At 53.4% G+C, this 18,984-nt stretch overlaps 1 protein-coding gene across 4 annotated transcripts in view; it reads right to left on the reverse strand.

Moving 5' to 3' along the window:
- Positions 1 to 1,434: 1,434 nt before the first annotated feature.
- The window catches only part of ARRB1 (arrestin beta 1), a 76,906-nt gene continuing 59,356 nt past the window's right edge, over positions 1,435 to 18,984 (reverse strand). For 3 of the 4 annotated variants that reach the window (XM_055549097.1, XM_055549098.1, XM_055549095.1), the window contains exons 8-16: positions 16,278 to 16,413; positions 15,114 to 15,198; positions 14,626 to 14,698; positions 13,540 to 13,677; positions 12,304 to 12,387; positions 11,047 to 11,070; positions 8,790 to 8,860; positions 7,949 to 8,000; positions 1,435 to 6,614 (exon numbers count right to left, since the gene is read on the reverse strand). In XM_055549097.1, coding sequence (XP_055405072.1) covers positions 6,503 to 6,614; positions 7,949 to 8,000; positions 8,790 to 8,860; positions 11,047 to 11,070; positions 12,304 to 12,387; positions 13,540 to 13,677; positions 14,626 to 14,698; positions 15,114 to 15,198; positions 16,278 to 16,413 — 775 coding nt within the window. In that variant the 3' untranslated portion in view covers positions 1,435 to 6,502. The remainder of the gene's footprint in view (positions 6,615 to 7,948; positions 8,001 to 8,789; positions 8,861 to 11,046; positions 11,071 to 12,303; positions 12,388 to 13,539; positions 13,678 to 14,625; positions 14,699 to 15,113; positions 15,199 to 16,277; positions 16,414 to 18,984) is intronic. The other variant, XM_055549096.1, reaches the window with a different exon arrangement.

Genomic DNA, 18,984 nt, shown 5'->3' on the forward strand with positions numbered 1-18,984 from the left:
CAGTGGGTAAGTCATACAAAACCCAAGTGACCTTGGGGAGATCCAACAGAGCAGGAGAAGAGACCTCAATGAGAACCAGGCTGGGACTGGGGCAGGACTCCAGCTGAAGAGGCCAGCAATGCCAAAGAGAAGATAGGATGGCTTTATCCTAGGAGCAAAGCAGGAGTCACGGGATCCAGTGGGGTCTGAGATGGGTCAGAGGTTTGGCAGCTCCCCCAGGCCCTAAGGCTGCTACGTGGCAGTGAGGGGAGAAGCTGTGAGGAGCCCGGTAGGAGTTGGAACTAACACCTGACCCAGCCAGTCCAGGACAGCTGGACAGCATTTTCTGGTCTATGTCCTGCCATGGGCTTATGATACAGAAATAAAAGCACAGTCGGCATCTGTCACAAAAGACCTTTAATGGTCTCCTACTTAAGGTTCTTTTGTTCATTTGTCCTGTTAAGAGTTGATAAACTGTAATAACTTATCTGACATAATACGGAATGCCACAGGTAAAACAGATGAACCTGGAAGGTGGCCCAGGAATAAGGGTATCATGAAAGAATCACTTACAGAAGGACCACAGACCTGGAGACCAGTCTCAGTCAATTGTCACTCCCCATGCCCCGGCTGAGCACCGGCTCCCACTGGGAAGGAAGAGGCAGCCCCCTCCCCCAGCAACTGTGGCTAGACCCCAACACTGAGCAGAGATGCACCAGGAAGATGGTCATCCTACATGGATCCCAAGCGCTCTTGGATCTGCAGAGCAGGCCATGATACATCCTGAGTTTGTGAGTCCCCCTTCATACCCACCTCTCCCATGACCCTTGCAGTAATCCCTTTGAGGCGGGCAAAACCTGACACTGTCTCCACCTTACACAAGAGGGAACTGACGTCAGGACCTCAAGGGCACACTTGAACTGAACACAGAATAGCACTTGGCACTTTTTCTCCCATGCCACGTGGCTTGCTGTGGCCTAAGTCTCACATTTTCACCTGGGATTCCCTGGGTGGGGGCCAGGCAGGATTCTGTGCCAAGGGCTGGTCCAGGTCTCTCCAAAGTGCCCACCTCTTAGTCAGCCCTGGTGAGGGACCTGGGCAGAGGGGCAGGCCAGCAAGAAGAGAATTAGGGGGATGGCAGGTGGAGGGACCAGCCTCTCTTCAGGGACCCGCCTGTAGCCCACACACAGTTGATTGCAAATGTGGGAACAGAATCCTATTAGAATTGCTTCAGGGAGATTTGCTGCTTAAAGGGCATCTGGAGGAACTCTGCCTTCATAGGAGGGACTTTGGTCATAGTCTCCCTCAGCATTTCTTTTTTGAAATCTGGACTTTCCTCCATCTGGCTGTATATTAAAGAGGAACCCAACTCTATTTTCTCTTCCTATCACACTGCTCCTTTGTCATCTCATGGGCCCAGCTAAGGAAAGTCAGGTGTCACACTGGGGCATAGACACAAGTCCTGGGGTGGGGCTGGGCCTCTTTGCTTCATTCACGGTCCCCCACACTGCCTGGGCCAATATCAGGGACAAGACCCATCCTCACAGCACCAGGCCCCCACCCAAGTCAAACCCAGGCCAGAGCTTCAGTGGGGGTGAGCTACAAAACCATCAAATGTTTGCGTGTTTACTTGTGTGTACGTGTGTGTGTGTGTATGTGAATAAGCAAATGTTTGGGCCTGGGTCTGTGATGCAAGTTCCAATACGAAGATACTTTCTATTGGAATGCTAGGGCCATTCCAACATGAAAAGCAAGAATAGAACCTCTGCTTGCTGGTCTAGGATCAAACCTCAGAATGGTGGTTTGAAGTTCTTTTTCAAGAGAAGTTTGAAGGTGAAACCTTGATAGGCAAGACAGATAAAAGAAGAGTTGTTCCGGTGGAAGTAGGAATGATGGGGTGGGGAGGGCTGGAGACATAGCCTTTGCCTCCACCCCATCTTCCCACCTTAGCAGCCCCTGACAAAGCTCTGTGGGATACAGGGGTTCCACAGCACTTGGTTAGAAAACAAGTGCTTCAGAGTCTATGGGTCATGGGTCCCGGGGACCTGTGCTTTGACTTCCCTTTTGGGGTGAAGAGTTGGAAGAGAGTGATGGGTGGTGGAGGGGGAGAATGTTCCCCCTTCAATGGGCCTCTCCCCGGAGCCACTGTGCAGGGAGCCTGCAGAGGAGTGGTAGAGGTGGGGATCCTGCTCCACAGTTAGGCCATTTCAGTCCTGGAAGGAGGACAAAAGTGGTGGAGCTGCCTGGGCCAGGAGAACAAGGCAGGCTTACGTGTGAGGGTGGGGAGAGTCTGTTTTGGTCCATGTTGACTTTAAAAACATCAGAACGATTATAGGCCTATGTCCAAGGGACCCTAGGAGAGTTCAAGACTGGGGCCTAATGCCTTCCTCCAGGATGGGTGGAGGATGCTCAGTCCCCAGTCGCTGGCAGGAGGGAAGCTGCCTCTGTGGGCTGCTGACACCACCAGGGATGAGTCAGCTGGAACTCAGATCTGAGTTAAGACGCCTGGGCTTTCCTTGAGCCCAAATCCCTCCCATGTGTCACCAAGAAGCAACAACTGGCAGCTCTGGTTGATCCTGGAGGGGGCCTGACACTTTGAAGGGGCAGGCAATTTCTATTCCACCTCACCCTTGGGGTTCTTCAGCAGGGTACAGGGGGTGGGGGTGGGGATTCAGCCCTGCTAGGCCTGGGGGCTGGAGGCTCTTCCTAAACTGGGATCAGATCCAAGCCTTCCTGGCCTCTGACACCAAGATGCACCCAGCTCCCCAATCACTGACACCATCCATGTCTCTCTGTTTTGGTTGCTGGGATCACGGCCTGGGGGGGGGGGGGGGGCAGTGTCTAAATTCCTTCTCAGCTGGGTGATCAAAGCCAAACTGGCCTCCTCTCATTCTGGTTGACCTCTGCCTAAGTGAGACTGGAGCAAGAGATGGAGGAGGTGGGTGGGAGGGCTCAACTGGCAGCACACTTCTTGTGTAACCCTGGGCTGCTCCTGCACAGTGGCAGGGCCATGGCCTAAGCAGCCATTTGCAAATTACAGAGCTGATCTTCATCTCCTTTGGGCCTCACAAGTCCCTTGAGTTGGGTGGGAAAGAAATGACTGTCCCATTTTACAGTTACAGAAACCAAGCCCAGGGGGTTGAATGAGACATTCAAGGCTCCTAGGCTGTGTGGTGACAGCCAGTGGGGAGAGGCATCATGGACTTCTGGGCCAGGGTACTCTTCACTGCACCATGTGGGACCAGCTTGTCAGTAATTCCCCCAGCTGAACCAAGACCCAAGTGAGCTCACCTTGCTGGTCTGGGCTCTGAGACCAAGAAGGCTGGTGGAGTCCAGCCAAATAATTCAGTCCTTATCTTCACAAGGACTGCACTCCTCTCTTGGTTGGGAAGGTGAGGAAATCCAGCTGGCTCTCTGCCTGTAAACTTTCATCCGGGCCATGCTCTTCCTTCCTGCCCAGACTGCTATCTACATGCCACCCACTGCAAAATCTCAGTGTGGAGAGATGTGGTCAGCACAGGCCACAAATGTGTGGACAGAGAGAGCAAGACTGTGGGCTGGTGCCTGGAGCCGAGTGGGGCTCCCCACCCCCAGTTTCACTGCAGGGGTTCACCGGGACAGGCTGACTCCAGATGGAGAGGGGCCCTGCAGAGAAGGGGCTGCAGGACAGGGTGGGGTCTGGAGCCAACCAGAGGCTTGGAAAGATCATCTGGGCCTTTCTCAGGAAGAAGCCTGTGTGTTCACTGTGCTGCCACGCATGGCTATGCAGGAGGGCACTCAGCCCATGGACGTGTGGGGCTGAACTCCAGCCTGTGACCACTTGGGAAGCTGTGCATTCCTAAGTGGGTTGAATCCACCTGGAAAAGGCAGTTTCTAACTCACATCAAGGCACTGTACGGGCTAGCAGCAACCATGGAGCCCTGAACGCAGTGGCCCCTCATTACTTCCCCTATAACTCTCCCTTGACCACTTTCTGAGGATAGGGGCTGGGACTGACCCAACTCTGTGTCTCCAGTGCTTAGCACCAAGTGGAGAAGTTATCAACCAAGCACGGTTAAGCCAAATGAACTTGACTACTGCTCATCTGTAGTCCTGGGCCCAAAGAGGAAATAAAAGGTTAAATAGGCCCATGATGCTTTTTGCAGCTGGAAAATTTCAGTTCAGCACTGTGATAAACCCAAAATGGTCAGTGTGATTTTGAGGTGGAAGGAGATTAAGAAACCAGCCTAACAAAGCTTTTGTGTGACTGCATTAGTCACATGGAGAGAGGTCTATTTGTAGGTAAGGGATCACCACAAATCCTAAAGGGTCTTGTACCAGCCCCAAGGTTCCAGAAGACAACCCTGAAGAGCGTATGCTGGCCATACCTGGTTCCAACAATTCATTAACTCTCCAGCTGCCCAATGAGGTACAAGCTGTCCGGCAAGCTCTGGGAGGGACTGGATGCAGCTGGGACCCTAGAATTGACTGGGGGAGTATGACTATCCCAAGCTGACTTGTTTCTGACCTGGAGTGGGGGTCCCTGGAGTGAGATTCAGCAGGGAAGGGCTGGGGTGCAGTGCCAGGCATATGAACTGGGTAATTTCACCATGGAAAATGGTTGCAAAGTCCATCCCAGGAGGGGCTGAACTGAAGAGCTGAGATCCAACTTGTATAATAAAACTTGGCCATCTCCCTTTTCACAAGTATGGGACACGGACAGAAGGAGGAAGAGATCCCCTTGCCCTGCTAATCAATACATCTGCTTGGGTATGAGGCAAACTTCAGGACATCCAAAGAGGGGGTGAAGTAGTGCAGGGCCTCTCACAAGCTCTCTTCCCCTCCCCCTGCCACGCCTCAGCAAATACAAATACCTTCTGTAATACTTGATCCCTAGGGCCAAGCGGCTCATGCGAACTACAGCCACAGCTTGCCATCAGGCAACCCCCTACCCTGGCCCAGCCCAGGGACCTTAGAAGGGCCCTTCTGAGGCCTGGAGTGGGTGTAGGGTGGTGGTGCTAGGTGCCCTCTATTGCCCTGCCACCCCTGGGGTTCAGTGAATCCTCGTTGGTGGCAGACAGACCAGAATCAGTGGTTCTGGCTCCACCCACCAGACCAGAAACTCTGATGTTCACAAATTCTTGGAGGCAGAGCTGGGAGGGCCCTTTGTGATCACCTGGTCGAACCCCTTGGTTTTCTAGGCGAAGTACTTGAGGCCCAGAGATGGAAAGGAACTTGCCCAAAGTCACACGGCAATAAGCATCAAAGGTCAGAGAAAAATAGATAACTTTTAACACTTTCTGCCTCATTGTCTGCCTGCCCTGTTGCCCTGGAAGTATGCCCAATGTCCTAATCACACCAACATCAGCCCATGGGTACTGCACACCCATGAAACTGGGAACCACTGTGTGTGTATGTGTGTGTGTGTGTTGGGGGGGGGGGTGGTCATCAGCTCCCCAAGAAAACAAAGGAGTCCCCCTTCCTTTTAGGTAAGGACAACTCAGTGGACCTTGCCATCTTCTATGGAAGGACCCCCTTTGACTGTGGACACAGTGGTCTCAGGGGCTCTCTTCAAGTCCAGCCCTGGAGACCTGCAAGGGCAGGAAGACATTGGTGGCCTCAGTCGTTCTGGCCCTTCAGCCTTGCCTCCCACCAGATCGCTGATCCCTCTTAAGGAAGGGGGCTGGGCAGACTCGCACCTTCCCACCCCGCCCCCATCTCAGAGTCACCCTTCAGGACACCTCCTCAAGACCGTGGTGTTTTCCGAAGGCCCCTCCCTTCTCTCTGTCGCACTCTGTGCATATCTGTGGATGACGCGCACACAAAATACAAGGCAGCTAGGATATTACATCCTGATGGCACTGAAATAGACTTGGGCTACATCACACGACTTGCCTTAGACTAGGTAACTGCTGGTAAGAAAGTCAGCCCAACTGCTTTGCTCCATTCCTGGGGTCTACAAACCTTCACCAAGGTCACTGTGAGCCACAGAGGAACAGGGGGCAGGGACAAGGGAGGAAGAAGACAGCTGTTTGGTGGGTCTGAACTTCGAGCAAATCTGTGTGGACAATCTATCCATGGGTCTGTCCCCTCCCAGCCAGAGGAGGGTGGCCTTCAAAGCGGTTTTAGCTGCCAGAACTGTATTCATCACCTGGGACAGTGGCCACATCCTCTCACGCGTCTTGAGCCCCCATCCCCACCTCGCCAAGCCCTTGTGCCCCATCTTCCCCTTTCTGCTCCTCATCCCGAGTCAAATCCGAAGGCCAGAGCTGTGCTGGCCTGTCTGGGGGTCATAGGAAAAGAGGGGGAATGGAGAAGTGATGCAGTGAGAGGGTAAGGGTGCTGCCTGTGGCCCTGTTGGCATGGTGGTGGGGGCCAATCCTGAGGCCAGGGGTTCGCCACCGTGACCTGGAAGACCGCTGGGGCCCCCTGGTAGAAACTGGAAGAACAAAGGGGAGGGGGAGCCAGGACAGGAAGAAGACGAACAAGCATCCTAGTGCGAGAGAGTGGACCTGGAGCTGCCCGGAGGGAGGGCGGCCCCAGTCTATCTGTCGTTGAGCCGCGGAGAGCCGGTACCATCCTCCTCTTCCTCCTTGTCATCCTTCATGCCTTTTAGTCTCTGGCGGGCAAAGTCCTCAAACACAATGTCGTCATCGCTGGTGGGAAAGACAAGGAAAACAGGCATGTTTGCAGGGCAGGGGGAGGAGGCTTATCCAGAGGGGTTGGAGGGCCTGCACAGCCCGGCAGGACCCAGAGGCCGTCCTCCGGGACTGGTCTTGGATAGAAAGGCCTGCCAGGCCAGCACATCTGGATGCCCATCAACAACAGTGGGACCAGCCAGTTGCAGAAATACCAGAGGGAGGCATGAGTTTGCTAAGGGCTGGAAATTGACCCAGCTCCTGAGAAGCTGGGGTTCAGGCACACATCAAATTGTGGGTGGGGGCGGGGAGTGAGGCAGGGTTAGGGGCAGAGGAGGAACTTATTTCCACAAAGAGGCCAGGCCGACAGCGGTTTCACAGCATATTCTGAGTCCCCCAAGAACAGGCCCAGGAAACCCCATCCACCCCCACCCGAAGAACTACCCTCAGGAAGCATTCCTGTTTTCTGAGAAAACCCCAAAGGCCCTTTCTCCAGGGAAATGTCAGCTCACATTCTACCCTGAGGGATCTTGGATACACGGGGTCTGTGGGGGCTGGGGTGGGGGCTAGGCAAAGCCCAACAGGGGTGGGGAGCAGAAAAAATGTGAGTGGAGAAGAGGGTGCCTGAGAAGGGTTCCAGGGCTAAGGGCTGCCTCTAAGAACAGTGAGTTCCCTTCTACTAATAAAACATGTCCACGTGGGCCCACTCTCCAGGCCCCGGCCCCACAGAATTCAGCCAACTGCACGGGGTATCCTCCATGGGGTGACTTAAGACCCGACATATCTCCTGGAGGACAAAGGAAGCATAGATTTGGAGCTGGAGCGAGAAAGCTGCTTGGCCCTGGAGGTGGTTCATGTTTGCCCAGGTCCTCCCCTCCGGCCACTGTCCTGTGAAGTGACAGCCTTTGACCACAGGGCCACCCATACTGGTCCTCACGAGTCAGAAACAACAAGATCCCCAGAACCTTCTCCACCCCACAGCCTGATTCCACTGGCTGGACACCAGCCAAGCAGGAGGGTCCCAGCCCAGGGCCACAAACCAGCCCTGTGACAGCCGAGCAGGTGCTGTGGATGGACGAACGGAATGACGGACTGACGGACTGACGGACGTGCAAGGACGAGGGAGGAAGACAGACCCCACCAAGGCAGGAGGAAGAGGAACAGGCACCGAGGGTCCTTCAAGTCACATGCAGGCAAGCGGGTTGCTGAAGAGGCGAGCAGAGGCGGCTCTCAGCAGACGGGTTAGACCGCTGCTCCTCGGGGTTAATTAGCATAAAACGCAAATAACCAGGCAGCCCCGCCCACCGCCCAAAGCCCGCTCCGCCCATGTCTGCAGGCAGGGTTCTGCTTACTTGGTGTCAAGTTCTATGAGATTGGTATCTACTGGCGTCTCGTGCTCTGGAACTAAACACAGGGCAGATGACCGCCCATGGGTTACTGGCGAGTGGGTGAGGGGGCAGGTGGGCACAGGTCCTCACCCCGGGAACAACTAAGCTAAGGTAGGGGAGGGAAGGGAGAAAGCGGGAGTGAGGAAGCCAAGGCTGGTCCCTGGTCTCGGAAACACCTCAAATCAGCTTAAATGAAGGGAGGAGGGTCCAGGGAGAGCCAAGGAGGACTAGGGAGCAGCACCAGGGGAACAGAAAAATTTCTGGACCCTGCTCTTTTTGGCATGTCTCCAACACAACTTAGATTCATTTATTGCATGCCTGACTCACTAATATAACTATGTATCCACATTTTCACATCTCTGAACTTGTGTTATGTTTTACAGTCATTAGCATTTCATAGTTTAATTATGGGGACATTTTTCTTTCTTTGCAGTACGTGCTACAATGTCTCTTTTGACTGAAACAGTCTTAAGTTTAATGAAATATGACCAATCTGGTATCACTTGGAAATATCACTGGGATGGTGTGCCCAGATATCATCCTATCCATGCAGACCCTTCAACTGTGCCTGGATGCGAGACAAGGGCTCCTGGCATGGCCCTTCCCACCACCCTCACCACCCCCAGCCCACACAGAACACAGCCAGACCTTTCTGTCTACCAGGGAGTCAGATGCAAATAGGAGTGTGGGCCTAAAAAAGATCCTGTGAACTGGGGAAGAGGGGTGACCCTGGGCTGAAGGCTGATTCAGTGCAAGGTGGGGTGACAGGGAAACCCTGTTCCAGGAACCCACAGATTCTGCTTACCTTCCCGATGTGGGGGTTCCTCTTTGGGCTTGGGGTGCATTAGGGTGAAAGGCAGTTCCACGGCCACATCACTGAAAGAGACCCAGATAGGTTGAGCCTTGAGCCCAATCCCAGACTCAAGGCCAGACTCAATGCCCCATCAGTCTGAGGACTGGGAAAGGTTTTGTGATCAGAGGAGGTAGCTCTGGACCAAGAGGCAGGAAATCTGGCCCCAAGCCCCAGTCCCATCACTCTCTGAGCATCAGCCTATCTGGGATAATGGAAACTTCTCCTTTTCTGAGAAGGCTCCTTGAATTTCCATGAGCTGGAAGGTGGCACGGGGCAGTGAGCATGCATCTTGCTTACCGGGTAGCTCCAGAGGGGCCCCAAGATCCTGCGGACCTCCAATGGTCACAGCCCAGCTTCCCCTGCCACTGCCCTTCCCAACTTCCTGATTGAAACTCCTCCCACCCTCACTCTCCTCTCTCTCAACATCTCCAGGGGGCTCCTATGAAAGCGCCCAGGTGGCCCGAGCCCCCTGCAATCTAGATGATGCACTGCTGAGGTCAGTTTAATCAAATTCAAGCTGGATGGGACCCAGGTCTCAGTTGTCTACAGAGCTGTCTACACTGTGCTCAGAGCCTTGAAGCCCTATGGGGGTGGAAGGATGGGAGAGGAGGTGCTACTGGCTAGAGCTTCTGACCAGGCTTCTCTGCCCTTGACCCTGATTGACAGAATAATAACAAGAACAGACACTGACAGGGTGCTGACTCTACACCAAGCAGTACTCTAGAATCACTCTTGTTAATCTTTACAACAACCCTACTATTAAACCCAATGTACAGATTGGGAAACTGAGACCAAGGAGAAAATGTATCTTGTCCAAGGCTCTACAGCTATTAAAAGAAAGTGACAGGCTGAGGATTCTGACTCCCTAATTCACACCCTTAACCCTGTGTGATAACAACTTGGAATTGAGAAGGTGATTCCACCCACCTTCTCTCTCCGCTCTGGACAAAAGCAGGCTGGAAAGCTCCTCTACTCTGCAGGGGAGTGTCACCCTACAAGGCCCTGTCAACCTTGAGCACCTCCAGGCACATCACCTTCCTGACTTTGCTGCCAGGGCCGGGTTGAGGGAAGGATGGGGCAGGGGATGAAGTGGTCAGGGGAACCAACTATGCAACCAGGAAGGGATGCTCCCCTGGCCCCTCTATTCACTGACGAGCAGTTTACATCTTTAAGTCTCACTGAGCTCACCTAGAAAACAGCGCTAACTCTACTCACCTTCTAGAACCACTTCCAGGAGGTAATGCAGGTAAAAGGCTTGGTTAAACTGTGAGGCTTGTGCCTGCCAGAATCATGACTTCCCCTCAACAGGGACATGGAGGTTTCATAAAGCTATTGAAACAATGTGGCTTTTTTGTTTGACTTTTGGTTTTGTTTTTTGCCTTTTTTTTTTTTTTTGCTTCCAAAGAGGACAGCTTCTTCAGTTCACTTGGGAAAGTGAGCTATCAGAATGGAAGCTGGTGGAAGACTGAGACCGCCATCCGGAATATGGATGGAAGAATGTGGACCTTAACCTTCCTTCCACCAGGTGACAAGCAATCATGGGCAGGGAGTGTGTCTGGTTCCTCTCTGGGACCTCAGTCTCCCTCATAAGGCTGGGCTCAAGCCTGGGTTCAAGAACTCCTTACTGAATTAGATTGAATCAAGTTGAATTGAATTAATTTCCCTTCTCCTAATGGACTAAGGTTTCTTGGGATGAGCAATATTAGCTTCCTGGGACAGGAGGAAGCAAAACCATTGGGTTTGGGGCACATGAATGTGTGGAAAATGCACGTGGATCCAGCTGGTTCCAAGGAGTCTTGTCTACAGAAGCAGAGCTCCTCAGGACTTCTTAGCAACACTCAGCCAGAAGTTAGTTCTCATTCATGTAGAAGGGTTTGAAAACCACAAAGCCTAAGTTTATCCAAAACATCCTGTAAAACAGACTGACTGGGGGCCAGTCCCCAGATCACTGAAGCCCATGTTGCTGTCTGCAAAGGTCCTTGTCACTTGGGTGGGATGGAAGAGCAGGGCAAGGTTTGAAAGGGGAAACAGCACCTCCCCAGCCCCTCCGGAGAGAGTCCTAGTCCCCGCACATGCCTGAGCCTGGCAATCAAAAACCTGAGTGCTAAGAGTCCTTCCTACCCAGGGCCCGTGGCTCTGGACGGTCAGGACAATGCTCTCTGGGCCCTTCGGGAAGGTGGGTTGATCAGGTTGAAGGGAGGGGCTTTACCTGGATGCAAGATCTCCCAACAGGCTGGGTGGGTCAGAGGAGGCGGAAGAAGTGGTCAGGAGAGAGTTCAGAGAGGAAGAAAACAGAAAGCACGTTCATTCACCACACTTAGGGGTAGTATAGACCCAGGGACACACTCCACCCACCCCAGGTGTAACTGCTCATCAGGGATATACGGAAGTGGTGTGAGCCCTGCCAGAGGGACTGAAACCAGGCCCAGTTCAGCCAAACTCCCTGCGAGGGCAGCCCCAGGGTCCTCATCTGTAAAGGAGACACACAAGTTCAGCCCTGTGCTGCCGGCCCTGGGGAAGCTGGGGCTATCTAATGGCAGAAGGAAGTACTTCAGGATGCCCTGAGGATGCCTCAAGAAGGAGCCTGAGGCACAAGACCCACAGAGTCTTGCAAGAGTCAGAGGACACAGGATTTGAGATCTGCGATTCTAAGATGTCCTGTAATACATGGCCAGTATTATACACCACCACCGCAGGAGGCATTATTCTAAAAATAAAGGAGACTTGATGTTTAATGCTATTAGCTTTCCAATCTTTTCAAAGAAATTTATGAATTAAAAAAATCCCTCTGACAAATTAGAAATCCTAATTCTAGATTTATAACAACCTGTTGGCTCAGTATATGGGGAAAAGTGTGAATTCTTTCTGGGCTTCCACCTGACTCTGCTCTGGATCAGGGAATATGTTTGGTTTACTGTCGTTACCCCAGCACCCAGCCCGTGACCTGAGATTAGAGAAGGAGATTTCGGGAAATGTGTGAGGAACTGTTTTGGCCTCTGTTTCCCCATCTGTAAAATGGGACAGTCAGAGCACCCTCAAGCCAGCTCTGGGATTCTGAGCTCCTTGAGCCACTTCCCCAGCAGATCAGCCTGTGCATAAGTGGGGGTATGGTGGGTGCTGTGCCCTGATATGTGATGAGGGGCACAGCACCCCCTTGGAAACCCCATGGCACAGACTCTTAGGAAGTTCCCGCCACCTCCCGTGTGCCCAGACCAGGGACAGGGAAGAGGAGGAGGAGGTAAAAGAAAAGGAAGAAGAAAAGGGGGAGGGGAGAAAGAGGGGAGGAAAAGAGAGGGGCTGAAAGCCTCTGAAGCAGGAGAGGGAAAAGGGTGGAGGAGAAGGAAGAGGAACAAGACAAGATCCAGCAAGTAGGCAGAATGGGGTAGTGGGTGTGGCCATCAGGGACTTAACCGCCCACCCTCTGGGGTCTGGGCTGGGCTGGGCTGGGCTGGGCTGGAGCACTCACCCGCCACGAGACACCACCAGCTTCACTTTCACTTTGTAGGAAACAATGATGCCCAGGATCTCCCGGTTGGCTCCTTCCCTTAACCTGCAAGGTGACATAGGGAAGCCGGTTCATGGGTCTTGTGACACGGCAGGTGGGCTGCGCCAGGGCAGCACCGTAGGTCCCTCTCCTGACCACTCAGCCACCAGGTGCAGGCGGAGCCCGGTGTGTGAGAAAGGTGAGGTCTGCCCTTGGGGAGCAAGAACTCAGAGCACTGGGCCCCAAGTCTGGCTGTGCTGCCCTGGGAAGCAGCTCCTTCCCTCCCAGAGCCCAAGTCCCAGCAAGGAGGTAAGGGGTGGGCTCTTCCTGCTGGGTGGCTTCCCTTTCTCTTGCTGCTGGCAGAGAGGAGGGGGCAGTGGGCAGGGGAAGGGAGGTGCTGCAGAGGTGGGTCAGGCCCCAGGAAGGGCCAGACCTCAGCAGGTAGGGCAAGAGGGGTCCTCATACCCCCCGGTTTCCATTAGAGCAGGGTAGCCTCAGAGAGGCAGTGGTGACCTTGGGGTAAGATCCCTGGGATCCCTTCCTTCCAAGACACCTCCACATGTGGTTGAGCCCAGCTCACCACCCTCATCTCTCTGGACTCCCAGACCCCATCCTCATTCCTCCTCTCCTCCCAGGATCCTTCCAGAAGCCCCTTCCACCCTTCCTTCCTTCTTGCCATCCTTCCTTCCAGCCTTGCTCTGCCTCAGGGATGCACTCTATCCAGCTGAAGACACAACCAGGTCAGGAGCTGCTGCCTCCTGCACAAAGCCTCTCCATGTCACCCTCCCCTGGGCAAGGCACCGACTAAGGGAGCCTGGTGGAGTGGTCCATCGTGTTCTCTGGGCACCCCTGGAGAGGGCTGGGATCAGGTGACAGCTGCCCTGGCAGTTCAAGCTCATGAGGACGGGCCCTCGACAATGGTCGGGGAGAGGGTAGCCTGAGCCTGTGCTGGCCCTGCTGGGACCAAGGTGGGTGTGGATCCATCTGGGGGAGGATGATAAAGAATCTGCCTCCAATGCAGACGACCCAGCTTCGATCCCTGGGTGGGGAAGATCCCCTGGAGGAGGGCACGACAACCCATTCCAGTGTTCTTGCCTGGAGAATCCCACAGACAGAGGAGCCTGGCAGGCTGCAGTCCATGGGGTCACAAAGAGTCAGACACGACTGAGCGACTAACACACAGTGGGGAGCCTGAGACCAGGGAGGGTGGGTCCTCACAGGGTGCTGGAGGCCAGGTTCGTGTCCTCGTGTTTGAGCTTCCCGTCCAGGGCGAGGCCCCGCTTCTCTCGATTGTTGGCCAGGAAGGGGGTCAGCGTGTAGACCTTGCAGAACGTAGAGCTGGGTGCCACTGTGTCACTGGAAAGAAGGGAGACTAGTGTGGAGATGCCCCCAGAGCCAACCCCAGCCTCACCCCCAGCCCATCCAGGACACAGAGCCCTACTCTAGCCTCCCTCCCCTGTGAAGGGCCCACCTTTAGGCCCAGCTCTGGCAGGGAGACCACTGCCACGCAAAAGGGGACGTCTCTGCTCCACATGCAAACAACAGTGACTCTGGGGTGACCCAACAACTTCATTCGTGGTTTCTAGGCAGCTGCAAGTTTTTAAAAATTCATTGTACTGTTTGCCCTGTGCTGTATGAGTAGGATAATTTTTTTTAGTGGAGAGAGTGTGGCCTGTTTTTCCCCTAACGTATTACTGTGAAAAAATTTCAAACATATAGGAAAACTGAAAGAATTGTGCAATGATCATTCACCTCCTAAGTTCTACAATGAAGACCTTACTTGCTGTATCTCATCTCTATCCATCGTGTGTAAGGTGTTTGGATTGTTCAGTTTTTACCTACTTTTGCTCTACCCCCCCAGCCCCTTTTCAACAATAAGAGAGCTGGGGTGCAGCAAGCCTTGGAGCCCCAGCTCTGCCACTGGCCAGCCCTGTGAGGTTGAGCAAGTCACATCTCTCTGCCCCCACTTCCTTCTCTGCACACTGTGGGCAGCAGCAACCCCGATGCAGAAGGCTCCAGGCAATCTAGGTTTCCATAGCCCCGCTCCTCGCAGATTCACAAGCTCTAGTGAATTCTAGTTTTGGTGGGTCTTTTCCCTGACTGGAGCATGTATTTCTTTGTAGCTAAACCAAGTGGCTGGGTGGTTTTTCAAAAAGCTATTCGGGGCCATCTACGCTGAGCAGCACGTCTAAGGCCAGACCCTCTGCCAGGTGGAGCAGAGCTACTGGACCTATAACTGGACCCAGGGCTTCTCTTTTCCCCAGCTGATTCCACCCATCCAAGGCTGGGCTTGTGCTCACTTACTCAGCCTCTTCCATGGCCACAGGGCACTTGTACTGGGCTGTGTTGAACAGACAGATGTCTGCATACTGGCGCACTGCAGATAAAAAGGGAAACGCGGTGGGTGAGTCCAGGGCTCCCAGGCTCTCTGAGTTGGGATGTTCAGCCCCAGGTAACAGCCAGAGGCCACCAGGAGTTTCTGCAGGAGATGGACCCCATCCTCCACCCAAAGGGCAGCCTGAACAGGCCCACTTCCTTCCATAACCAAAAATCTCCCTCTCAAGGACAGTTCTGTCAAGGGAACTTAGAAGAAGGGCTTCAACAGTAAACTCATTACCTGGCCAGTAAGCAGCCTCAAAAGCCTTACCCTTCAGCTTAGAGCAGGCCTTAGTCTTCCCTTCAGGCTAGTAGTTATTTACAGGGCTGTTAGCAAAGGGAGAGCCTTCAGCTGCCCCCAACCCCTGGGAGGAGTCCCCTTGCCCATCCCCTGGACTGGCCCTCCGCCTGGGTACCCGAGATCTTGATCTTCTTCACTGTCTTGTTGGTGTTGTTGGTGACATGGACGTTGACGCTGATGGGTTCTCCATGGTAGTAGATCTGGGGGTGGAAGAAGTAGCCGGGGAGGGGGGGAAGATTCCAAAGCTTTAGATGAAGGGGAGGGAGATGAGGCCCCACACACATCTCCTGGGGTTCCCCAGGCCTTGGCCACTCTGACGTTGGCCCCAAGCTCATCAGTCACTTCCCACTGATGCTAAGCCACCAGGCATGTTAGACTTAAGTTCCTCTGTGGACCTTGAAAGATAATTGAATTAGAAGGTAATAATCCTAGGCTCTGGGCTTCCCTGGTGGCTCAGATGGTAAAGAATCCATCTGCAATGCAGGAGACCTGGGTTGGGAAGATCCCCTGGAGGAGGGCATGGAAACCCACTCCAGTATTCTTGCCTGGAGGATCCCCATGGACGGAGGAGCCTGGTGGGCTACAGTCCACGGCGTTGCAAAGAGCTGGACATGACTGAGTGACTAAGCACAGTACAATCCTGGGCTCCAGTCCTGGGTCGGTCACCAAAAGTAATGATAACAGTAATATTAGCAATAATAAAGATGAGAGCGGTAAGGCCTTGGACAGGTTATCTAAGCCTAGGTTTCCCCCGCTGTCCATTGGAGGGGCTGGAGTAAGTGATATATCAAGTCCCTGCCAGCTCTGGCTGCCTGGAATTTAGACCTGGGAGGATCTGGAAGAAGCAGGAGAGAGGTGGGGAGGGGCTGACCCACTCCGTGAGGGAACTGGCTCTGAAACCTCACTGAAGAGCCTCGATTTATATCTTGGCCCAAGCACTTGCCTTCACTGTGCCCCTGAGAGGGAGAGGGGGTGTTCACACTTCAAAGGGGGATGGGAATGCAGGGAGACGGCCAGGACCCAGGACTCTTCAGAAGGCACACTGACTTCTGAAGTCAACTGCATCCTTTAGGCTCATGCCCACCCCGTCACCCCTTCAGTCCCTCTCAGAGGCTTCTCCAAATCTCCCAAGGGGGTCTCAGCTTCCCTGAGCCCTGTGGTCCTTGGGCTGGAGCCAGAAGCTCCTACCCAAGGAACCCCAGAGGCTGTGAGAGAGCTAAGATCTAAGGCTCCAGCCCTGGGAGGGCAGCCCTACCCATGCCAAGCCCCAACCTCCTACCTCCTTGTCCAGGGAGGCCTCCAGATGCAAGGGCTTGTCCGACATGAGGAACTGCCTGGTGGTCTCGGCCGTGGGCTGGGGGCCAGGCCTCTCTGGGGCATACTGAACCTTCCGGATGACCAGGCGCACAGAATTCCTAGTGGACATGGGCAGAGCAAATGATGACCAGAGTCCCTTGCCTCCATCCCCTTCCCTTGTGACCCTCACATCCTTCTCTTGCTCAAGAGACTGCCATGGTTCCCATCTCCTTGGACTCCAGTCCAAACTGCAAAGGTTGGCATAGGGCCCTGTTACCATCTGGTCCCACTCCAACCTCCTCCATCCTGGGAGTCCCCAGCCTCCTCTAGGTCCTCACTGTCATGCTTGATGGTCCCTTTAGTCCTATTTCTGAAGCTTTGCGTACCCTAGGTCCCAACCTATAATACTCTCTTCCAGCTTCTGCCCTCATTTGCTTCCTTCTGCAAGGCTCAGCCAAACACCTGTTCTTTCAGGAAACTTCCTAGATCCACCCACTCTGATCTTTTCCTGGTCTGAATGCCCACCCATCAGAGGCCAAGCCACCCCACGACAGTACTGTATGTGGATCTGTGTTTTGGTAGCCAGCAGGATGCTTCCCTGGTGGCTCAGTTGGTAAAGAATCCACCTGCAATGCAGGAGACCTGGGTTTGATTCCTGGGTCAGGAAGATCCCCTGGAGAAGGATCTTGCCTGGAAGATTCCATGTATTCTTGCCTGGAAGATTTCAGTATTCTTGCCTGGAAAATTCCATGGACAGAGGAGCCTGGCAGGCTGCAGTCTATGGGGTCACAAAGACTCAGACATGACTTAGCAACTAAACCACCACAACCAGGATGCTGAGAAAGAGACCATGTTCCACTTTCTGCATCCCTTATGTCGTTAATGGTATGAGCCCTTTAAGGCAGGGGTTCCCAGCCTCCGGTATCTAATGCCTGATGATCAAAGGAGGAGCTTATGTAATAGTAATGGGAAAATAGTGCAAATAAATGCAACACACTTGAATCATCCCCAAACTACCCCCCAGCCACTCACCGACCTTGGGCCACGGAAAAACTGTCTTCCTGTTCAGAAACCTGTTTGGCCAGAAACCAGTTCCTGGCTCCGAAAAGGGTGGGGACTTCTGCTTTAAGGACAGAAGTTTTTGTCTAAATTGTTCACTGCTGTATTCTCAGTATCTAAGACAGTGCTGGCTGCGATATAACAAATACCTGCTGCTGCTGCTGCTGCTGCTTCAGTCGTGTCTGACTCTGTGCGACCCCATGGAGGGCAGCCTACCAGGCTCCTCCATCCATGGGATTTTCCGGGCAACAGTACTGGAGTGGGGTGCCATTGCCTTCTCCCAAATACCTACTAAATAGCTATTAAATAAAAATATACACAGGGGACAAGGGCCCCAGGAAGATATGAGGGCGTGGAGAGGCGATGGAATTCAGTGACGGGGGTGCAGATTCCGTTAGCGGGAGAGAGGCCAGTACAGAGAATAAAGACTCAGAGAGGATGGACACTCAGAGATGAGGTGGGGCTCAATGAACATGATGGGCGCAGGGAGGAAACAGGGCCAGCAAGGTTTGGTGAGGGGATGGGGACTCAGTCAGGTGGAGTCCCAGCATTCCCACTTCTCAAATAAGCCACCTCCATTTCCTACAGCTGGATAACCAAGGTTGAAGTCCTTGCTCTTGGACTTCCCTGGCAGTCCAGTGGTTAAGACTTTGCCTTCCAATGCAGGAGGTGTGTAGGTTTGATGCCTAGCCGGGGAGCTAAGATCCTACACGTCTCACGGCCAAAAAACCAAAACATAAAACACAGGCAATATTGTAACAATTCAATAAAGTCTTTAGAGATGATCTACATAAAAAAGAAATCATTTTTTTAAAAGCCCTAATTCTCCCCATATGAATTATATGACCTTGAGTAAATTAACCTCCATGCTTCAGTCTCCTCATCTGTAAAATGGCAATGATAGCAGGACTGACTTCTTAGGGTTGTTGTGAGGATTAAATTAGTTTGTACATGTCCATCACTTTGAACTGTGTCTGGTACCTAATAAGCTGGTAAGTGTGAGTTGCTCTATCATTATTAGTAAATTCTGGTGTGGACTTAAAATGTCAAAATGGTAATAGGTTGAGAGTGCTGGCTCTCAATGTTGCCTCCCCTTCCTTGCTCTAGGTAGGCTACTTACCACAACCTACATCGCCCTTCCTTTCTCCTGGTCGCAAATCTGAAGAAGAAACGGGGAACGGAGAAGCAAGGGACAAAGGTCCCATCTCCCTACATGCTGTAAGTTGCCCAACTGGAGTTGGAGATGTGCAATGCATCATATGACCACCAGGTGGCAAACTCAGCCCACTCCCTAAGAGGATGCTGCGTCCTCTGGAAGCCTGCAGCAGGACGCAGAGTTGGGGACCCTGGCCAGCCTTGCCAGGAAGCAAAGCAAAACCCGACCCCAGGAGGGGCAGGTATGAGAGCAGGGTTGGGCAGCTCACCCCATAAATCAGGGCCAGCTATTTCTGGCTGCTGGCCTGGGCTGTCTATGCCCAGGGCTGTGTCTCTCCAGGAAAATGCTTCCCCTCTCTGAGACATGGCAGACCTCCTCTGCCTTGGGTGGGTTCACTTTCTCCACTTCCCTTCCCTGTTCAGAAGCCTCTATTGACACCCCCTACCCCACCCCCACAACCTCCTGCTGATGACCT

Source organism: Bubalus kerabau, chromosome 15 (assembly GCF_029407905.1).
Source record: "Bubalus kerabau isolate K-KA32 ecotype Philippines breed swamp buffalo chromosome 15, PCC_UOA_SB_1v2, whole genome shotgun sequence".
In the NCBI taxonomy this organism is placed as follows: Eukaryota; Metazoa; Chordata; class Mammalia; order Artiodactyla; family Bovidae; genus Bubalus; species Bubalus kerabau.